Here is an 8,884-nt window from a genome sequence, read left to right as displayed (position 1 = left end):
GTGCAGGGATGACCTGCAACAGGGCCATAGCCCCAAGGATTTTAATGAGACTTTCCCAAAGCTCTGTATGTAGCATCTATGGCAGATTCCTTGGTCTTTCATTTACCCATTGTCAAAGTATTTGGGTGGATTGTGGGGCAAGATACCCCTGGCCCTTGGCAGGGGCCCCCATTCTTTCTCGTGCCACCTCGGGGGAAAGAACATGAGTAAAGAAATAAGTATATACAAGATTTTCTGTAGCCCACCCATCCTCCCACATCCCTCTCCCAAATAACCCAACTTTGATATACACTTTGAACAAGGGAACAGCTGGGTTGAGTTGAACATTAAGTGCTTCTCTGTTATCTAAATTTATAGGAAAGAAGACTGAAAAGCTATGAGTATAGTGCTTGCAGAGACAACTGTGGCCCTAGGGGTCACAGAGGTCACACTAGGGGTCCATTACCTATAGCGGAAGAGGTCTCTGGACATGGAAGGCAACTTAGAAGGATCTACTGGCCTGGGCAAAAAGTGAGTGAATTTCTGGTGTCGTTTAGTCCTGTATCCCTCCCGGGGTGAGCCGTCTTTATTCAAGGCCACATAATACTGTCTCTCCGAGTCCAAGTGTTTGTACAAGGTTGAAGCATAGGTGTTGTACCAGTTTTCTTCAAACTGTTCCCGGAAAACACATTCACGTGTGAGTTTTTTCTGTGAGGGTGAGAAAATAAAGCAGAGCCTATTATATGACTCTTTCTCCCGTCCCGGCTTGCTGAAATATCAATAGCATATTGACATTAGAAAATTTCAGTCCTATCTCCCAGTATTCCTGAGGCATCTTCTTTCCAAATAGCACAAAACAGTCCTGTCCTTATTGCCTTCATCTTCTTTCATGAACCACACTGAAATGTTTAAGGAGAGATCTTTCCTAAAGGCAGGAGACCAAAGGAGTTGGTCTCACTGGGCTCTTTGAGCCTGAGAATTTCTGCTATGGTCTTCCAATGCTCTTCTGGCACCCTAATTTTCTACCTACTTAGGGCAAATAATGTCAAATCCATTGATATTACAGACAACCATGTCAACTAGCAGGCAAAGGCCTTGGATCTATATAAAGCTCCATGAGAGGAGAGTTGTGATCTCTCCTAATGAAGGGCCTCAGGGCTGTCAGTTGAAAAGCTCAGAAAAGATCTCCTTGAAAAGTTCCTCCAATCTGGCTACTTCAAGCTAGCAGCTCCTGAGGCAGGTCTCTTGCCTCTGCCCCTTCTCACACTTGATCCAGCTGGCATACTACTTGCTGTGGTTGCCGATACCAAGTGCTGGGGACAGGCCTATCTCTTAGGTGTCAGGGAAAAATGTGCTCTGATTTCATGGGGTGTAGGCAGCCAGAAAGTGTGCTATGTGGCTCAAAAGCCAAACCCTGAAAGGGTTAAGGTCAGCAAAGTCACTCACCATTCCCCAGCTCTGGGCTAGCTTCCAGAATGGAGAACATGTACTGCAGCCAACCCAGTCCTAGCTGGGGACTTAAGCCTGTCACCAGACTCTGGAACCCTCACTTTTCATTTGTTTGTTTCATTTGGCCTATGGAATTAAGCTGAAGCAGTTTGGAAATCAGGGACTGTGTTTTTAATCTCAGAATCTCAATCTGAAGGGCAGCTCTTCCACTGCCTATTTTTGTGCCAGCTAGTCTGCTACTCCTCTAGGCACCCATTAAAATTCAGAGGTGCTCCTCAGGGGAGTAAATGGCCCAAACCCTTACCATCTATTGACAAACCAGCACAGCTTACTATTATCATCAGACTATCTGGCTGTCTAATGGAAAAGGTGAAAGCAAATGTACCACAGAAAAGCTTAAGTTTTGATGGGAACTGAATGAGTGAAAGTGTTATATAGCAAGCTCCCAGGCATCCAAGAAGCAACTAGAAGACACTAATCCTTCACAGTTGACAGAAGTATTTCAAGTGCTAGATAAATGTTTTTATACGTTTGCCTTACATAGTCCAAACACTGGTGGTAATAGCCTCTGATGAAAAGAAAACCTTAAACTTACCGACCCATATAGTTCTCCTCGCTCGTTCATTCCTAAGTATAGGCCAGAATCCACTCCCCGGATGCTGATCAACCCCACAGCCAGGCTGATAAACTCTAGGATTCCTAGAGCAAAAAAGTGAATGCCATTTCCATTACTGACATCAAGCCAAGAGGAAGCTATTCAGGTGACATGAGCTACCAGTCATCTATACCCAACTCCCTATGACACCATCTTGTGCAGCAACAGTGGAAACTCAGAAAAGATACTGAGTCTCTCTAGGCCTCAGTTTTTCCATCTGTAAGGTGGGTGGAACAACCTCTTACTCAACACTCTTAGGCATATTATGAAGAAGAGACCATGTGAAGGCTTTGGCTACAAAAGCTTCATAATTACAAGGTACTATTGCTGTTAAATACCAACAGTTCAAGAAATGGGAGGGTACTTTATTAATGGAAGAATGTGGCTAGATTTCTGTATGTTTCCAAAGTCACTTCCCTCCTCCCTAGAGCACACAGCATTATCTTGTTGTCCTCTAGGCTGAATTCATTTTGCACCCTCTTAGCTCCCATGTCCTTAAAGCCACATGAGGCTGTCAACTGCCGGTACTTGACTCTAACAAAGGCCACACAGGCCACTCACTAAGTCTGTTCTTCTTACCTATGGCAGAAGGCAAAATATGGCCTGGTGAGAGCCTTATCCTATAAAATGCTCTTAGCCAGGGCAGCCCCAGGCTGATAAGCCTGTCATTTTATCCTTCTCTCTTTAGAATTTTAACTTTACCCATGGCCAAGAGTTGGCAGGTAGTACTGGACTTAATACTGATTTGAGATGTTGCAACTTTAAGGGGAAAGTTTGGAAGACATTCAGAAACATCCCTCTAGCTGACAAGGTTAGAGGTGAGGATTTGAAAATGTTTTCATTTACTCAGCAGCAGTAGGAAGAAAAAAGAAATCAACTTCTAAGAGGGAAAATGGACCCAGAACTGAAATCCTGGTGATGCTGAAGTCTTTACAATTTTGTCCTAAGGTAGCACAATCTGTTGTTCCATGGATACAAACACAATGGTCAAGTAGATTCCTCTTTTATGTTTCTGTTTCTAACCGTGTTTTTCAAAGTACAGACCAAAACTTTATATGATTGACTCGCAGAGGCATCCAAAGGTATGAAATGAGCTCATATCTGGCTGTTTTTCTTATCCAAAAATGCAATTCTTAAGGGTAACAATATTCTATGTAATCTACATAGGGAGTATGATTTGTAAATCAGATTCAAGACTCCAGTGGGAAGTCTCTTGAAAAGCCCCAGTGGTTTGGACTGCCAGATAGGTGTGCAGCTGTTGCAGCTTTAGGGCACATGTTTCCATGGCCCACTTGGATCTATTTGAAGAATGCAAAAGGTTCTGCTGCCATTGTATAGAACACTCAGAGTGTAGGCTTTGGCCACCAAAATAGAGAGAGAGAGAGGGAGGGAGGAGAGAGAATCTTAAGCAGGCTCCACACTCAGCATGGAGCCTGACATGGGGCTCCATCCCACAACCCTGGGATCATGACCTGGGCCAAAATCAAGAGTCAGATGCTCGACCAACTGAGCCACCCAGGTGCCCTAACATTGAAATCCTTTACATTTTATTGTCAATCAGGTTGTTACTAACACTTATAAGCACAAGAAAGGAGTTTTGGGAAAACACATTGACACAAGATGGCAGGAGGAGAAGGGCAAATAGCTGGTGTCAAGTGGGGGTTAAGGAGGAAGTGATTTAATGGATCAAAACCTTTAGCTGCATTGCACAAGTGTCTGATTTTGGTTCTGCCTTGTATAACGTTTTAATAAATGACTTGTAAGAGGACATAGGGAAACTGCTTACTCTACTTCCAAAAGATGTACAGCTGAGAAGGTGACACAATCAAAATCTGAAGAGATTTCAAGAGGATGGAAAAATGTACTGACTCCACAAAATAAGCTTTAATTAGAATAAATGTAAAGTCCTGCACTTTGGTCCCCAAACTGATTACTCAAGATGTTTTGTGTTTGGGGTTTTGTTGGGGGATGGCGAGCCACAAGTGCAGACAGTTGAATTAATCACACTCCTTGCTTTATTGCCTGTTATCATAATTGGTCTGGACCAGGGCTTTTTATTTATCTATTTCTTTTTATTTCCATACTCTGCTTCCACCCCCCTCTGTACTTCAGGCAATCATGTATATTTTATTGAAAAAATGTTATATTCTTTTGTGTTTCTATGCATTTTCATTAATACAAGTCAGTCCACCATTGGAATGGGGAGATGTGGCTTAGCAAAACATACACAACAATGGTTAAGGGATTTGGACAAGATAAGATCAGTATGCGTGATTCATGATAATGTAAAACTAATATGCATTAGTTAATAATAATGTAAAAAGCTAATGTAAAACTAGTCATGTAAAAATTAAAATTTATCAAAAAGCTAATGTGAAAAAAAAGCTAGTGTGATCTAAGTTTGCACTGATAGAGGTCTAGTAATGGCATAAGGGAGGAGACAGCCCCCTCTCTGTTCTGCCTTAGACCACACTGAGTGTACTGTTTTTAGTTCTACTGTGTTTACAGAGGTCTATGGAAAAACAGGAGTGTGTTCAAAGGAGAATGGCCAGTATGGCAAGGAAAAAAGAAACCAGGTCATGATTCAGTTCTGTGTGCTAAACTTTGAGTGATACCAACCTGCTGGAGGCTTCAGTTATTTGCTTTGCTTAGACAGATTACTTCTGAGCTTCAAGTCTTAGTTCCCTCATTCTCTAAGTATCTCATGTTTCTGATCACCCTGAGCTCACTAAGTAGCAGAGGGCAACTTGTGATCTCACTGTCCAAGACCTGGTCTGAGAACAAATCATGAAACCCAAGAGGTGTGGCCATTTGAGTCACCACAGTTTTTCTCCAACTCTCTGTTAACCCTGATGCCAAAGGACAGATCATACAGGAAGTCACTTGGGTTGTGTCCAGTAACAGGGGTCTCCAACAGCTGGAATCATCCCTGCCCAGCTGTCTTTGGGCATCATTTTCATTGCCAATTTTCCTATTAGCTGGATTCAAACTGTGGGAACCCAGTAGCACATGATGATGGAACAGATATTCCTAAACCTCCTGAATCTCAGCCAGCATGAAGGGAGAGAGAAAACAAGCCATTTTCACATTTTCTCAGTTACAGTTGGAGAGGGCAGTTAACAGCAAAGTGTTGAGGCAAAGTGTTAAGTAGGCTATGTTTGTCCTCAGCACTCTCACCCCCTTCAAGGTCCAGGACCTCCCTCTACTCTGCCTCATCTTGACCTGTCCATCTCAGCCTCTGGCCTTTGCTTGACAATTTACAGGCTCTTCTTACATCCTTCCCCCCATGGCCTCAGTTAAAACAGATCTGCCCTGAGGTCCACTGCTTCAGAACCTAGCTAGATGGTTGGCTAACATGTCATTGAATCTGGTTACATGACTTGCCTGGCTCCCTCAGCCATCCTTTCAGACCTTCAGGGCCAAGACAGTGCTGCTTTGGCATCTTGACAAATAAGAACCAGATTGCTCAAAAACTGAACCAGCTGCATTAGCCTGCTTCATCACACCTGGTGTGAGGCCTCTCCTCCAGTCTATCTCCCAAGTTCTGCCAGTCCACAGGTGCCCCTCAGGAATGTCAGTATCCCTGTGAACCTCATGAATGCCACCAGCCAAGTGGAGATTGAAATACTCCTGACTACTGATTGCAGAATGGAGTGGGGGAGGGGGGAGGATAGGCTATGCCAACAGGTTATTATTTGGAGTCGTGGCTGCTCTTGGGCTCAGCCTGACTCATTCTGAACACATGGATTCCAGGGTAATCCTTGGGGGCCCTGCTCTCAAATTACAACAAATAGCTATTTACTTTACATGGCCTTTGGAGACTACCTCCTCCCCCCAAGCAGAAATCTATAATATTTTATATCTTAAGTCTGGCCTACTTTACCCTGCTGGAATGTTGACTGCCAAAGCACTTATGGAATGTTAAAGTTTCGATTTATTGAATACCCTGGCTGATTAACTCAAATGTGGAGGGAGGAGACTTAGCAAACTCAAACGCCACCTCTTTCTTTGCCAAAAGCTAAACCAAGAAAGAATAAATGTGTGTTTGAAAGTTGGCAGCGGAGGTTACAAAGAGACAGCTTTGACTAGTTATCATTTCCTTTACAGGAAATACATGGAACTGCCAGGAAGCCAGGGAAGGAGGAAAGGGAAAAGGTGGTGCAGAGGTGGTCTCAGGCAGTGTTATTTTAAAAGGCAAAACCAAAAATGAAGCAGTCAGTTAAGCAGCAATGAAAACATCCCTTCCTCCTGCCAGTTTTATTTCCTTTGATTTCTCCTGAAACTTACCCTTAGCAGGCCTGAGAGATGAAAAGAAATCAAGATGTGTCCTTAGGGAGGTAATTAAAGACCACTTATCCTAAGAGCCTATTACTAATTTATGTTGACCTTGTAGGTTATTTGGCTCAGCTTAGGCACAAAGTCAGACAAACACTAGCTGCTGGAAGCCAAGGTCACAGTTTCTCCACCTCTGCTGCCCCCCACCCTACATTTCTCCATCATTTCATGATTCCTCTTTTTATATATCAGGAATGGACTACCCCAATGTCTTTAGGCCATTTCTGGGAGACTTTGGGAGGTTCTGAGGCCAGGGTGGGAGTCCCATTCCTTCCGAAGAGGAACAAAAGGGAACTGCAAAGTCACAAGTGATGGAAGGGAAAGGAGCCAAGTTAATACTCCCTCTTCCCTGACTCCACCTTATCACCCTTTTGAGGACCTGCTGCAAGTTTATACAGGCACCTGCACCCCTCCATTACTCCCACCCCACACACAACCCACTGTACTCCAGCTCTGTGAGTGTTTTTTTTTTTTTCCCAAGATGACATAGATCTCATTAGGGTTCCTGCTTGCTCTCAGCAAGGAAGATCAGCCCCAACCCTAAGTTGTTTGCTAGACTTGGCCTTGCCCAGAAACTAGCCTCTGTGCTTCCCCCCTCTCCTTTTACTGTTTACTCCAGATGCAACTCTAGCAAGGCAGGGGAAAAAGAAGATGGGGAGGTTTGGGGGGAACGGGGGAGGGTGGGATAAGCAAGGGAACAGGTATCATGCCTGAGGGTAGGCAAAGCCTCTTCCTACCGGCTTAGGGATAGAAGATGTCCTTGGACCATAGGGTCCATAGGGCATTGGGGGATGGGGTTACCGAGTAAAGGTAGCTGTCACAGTACCTGAATTATGGTTTAACAGAGAATAGGAAATTGAAAATAAAAATGGCCAAATTACTGAGAAATGAACACATTTGTTTCGAAACCTAATGATCTCCATCCCACATCAAGGTTTATACTAATTATGTTTTGTATGTCAGACAGGCTCTTTAAACAATCTGCCAAGTGTTGGGCAGAGAAAATCCTGGATGGAGGTTGTACATTTCCTGTCCTGGGCCCAGGAGACACCTGTTTCTGGGGCTGGGAGTGGGCCCAGGAGTGGGCCCTGGACCATTTCCTCCCTGTGAGGCAAGGAGTCCAGAGGTATATCTAGGCAATAGCTGACCTAGGGCTGTGCCCTACGCAGTGGACAGCAGGAGGATTTCCCAGTTTCTCCAACACCCAGCTCATGCCTTGCTACCGGGATTGGCCTCCACCCCAGGCAGAGCAAGCCAGAGGCAGACAGGTGCCACGGCTGCCGGCTGCCGATCCCCCTGTCAGCCAAAAGCCACTCCGGCACGGACCGCCCACCCACCACATCGATAGCCCACGAAGGCTTCTGCTCCAGACAACCTTGCTGCTCTCGAGGCTCGAACCCGCGCTACAGCCATGGTCCCTGGTCTCCTCAGCTGGTGCTTCTACCCTCCTCCAGCTCCACCTGCTTTCATCCTAAGCGCAGCGTCGTCAGAATGATCCCCTCGCTATGGGGGAGGGAAGAAGGGTGGAGTGGGGAAAAGAGAGGCCGCGCCTCAAGGCGCCCCCGCCTCCTCCCTGGAGCTTCTGAGGGTGCCAGGAGCCCTGACGCCAAGTTTGCACCATTCGATCCTGCCTGCCCCGCGTCCCTGGCGGTGTCCCGCCTCGACGGGCCCGGACGGCACAGGCTTGGGGGCGGCCCGCGGATCCCAAGCCGGAGCCCAGAGCCATCGGTTCACCAGAGAACCGTCCGCTCGCTTCCCGTCCCTCCCGGCCGCGTCCTCACCGAAACGGCTGTGGTCGTGGCGAGTGCCATGCACAGTGCCGTTGGGGAAGATCTCCAAGTGGAAGCCGGTGCGGCAGTACAGCTGGCGGCGCCGCAGGATCCCCTTCAGGTGGGCGAAGTCTGTGGGCGAGCCGCGCTGCAGCTTCCCCTCGATCTGGCCTAGGCGCTCGTTCAGGAAACCCGGGGAGTCAGCTAAGGGCACGTTCCCCAGAGACGAGGAGAAGCCGTGCAGGTCCCAGTCCAAGGAGGCGAAGACTCCCCCCACCTCCGCCATGGCTGGGTGCGCAGGGCCGAGCTGGGGCCGCGGGGCGCGAACTACCTCTCCCCTCAGCGAGCGCTGGCGACTCGGAGGCGCTCGTTTGCTCCCTCGCTCGCTCCGCGCTCTGCCTAGCTGCAGTGGACGTCTGTTCGCGTCCAAGGAACTTCTCAGCGGCGGGGCAACGAGCTCCTGACCTTTCTCTCAGTCAAAGTGGCGCTTCCCCTACGCATCCATCTCCCTAGGCCTCTCATAGCTGGCTTCGTCGAGCTATCAGATGCAAACGGCACTTTATATACATACCCACTCCCCTTACATTGACATATTGGATATTTAAATACAAGCCACACCTCACTGGCATCCCCTCGGAGATTGGTGTGTGGGTTTTTTCCCCCCTTGTATCCTTTTGGCTCTTTTGGAAGGGAGGGG

The 8,884-nt window shown here is 46.9% G+C and overlaps 1 protein-coding gene across 1 annotated transcript; it reads right to left on the bottom strand.

The window, feature by feature from the left end:
* Nucleotides 1-441: 441 nt before the first annotated feature.
* On the bottom strand, nt 442-8,473 carry FGF16 (fibroblast growth factor 16). Its single transcript, XM_042975118.1, has 3 exons — nt 8,200-8,473; nt 2,024-2,127; nt 442-687 (listed from the first exon to the last, which is right to left on the bottom strand). The coding sequence occupies exons 1-3, from the start codon at nt 8,471-8,473 to the stop codon at nt 442-444; spliced, it is 624 nt and encodes a 207-aa protein (XP_042831052.1).
* Nucleotides 8,474-8,884: the final 411 nt, after the last annotated feature.

The sequence above is a fragment of the Panthera tigris genome, chromosome X (genome assembly GCF_018350195.1).
Source record: "Panthera tigris isolate Pti1 chromosome X, P.tigris_Pti1_mat1.1, whole genome shotgun sequence".
Lineage (NCBI taxonomy): Eukaryota > Metazoa > Chordata > Mammalia > Carnivora > Felidae > Panthera > Panthera tigris.
The sequence above is the reverse complement of the archived record's forward strand: the minus strand, read 5'-3'. Positions and strand labels throughout refer to the sequence as shown.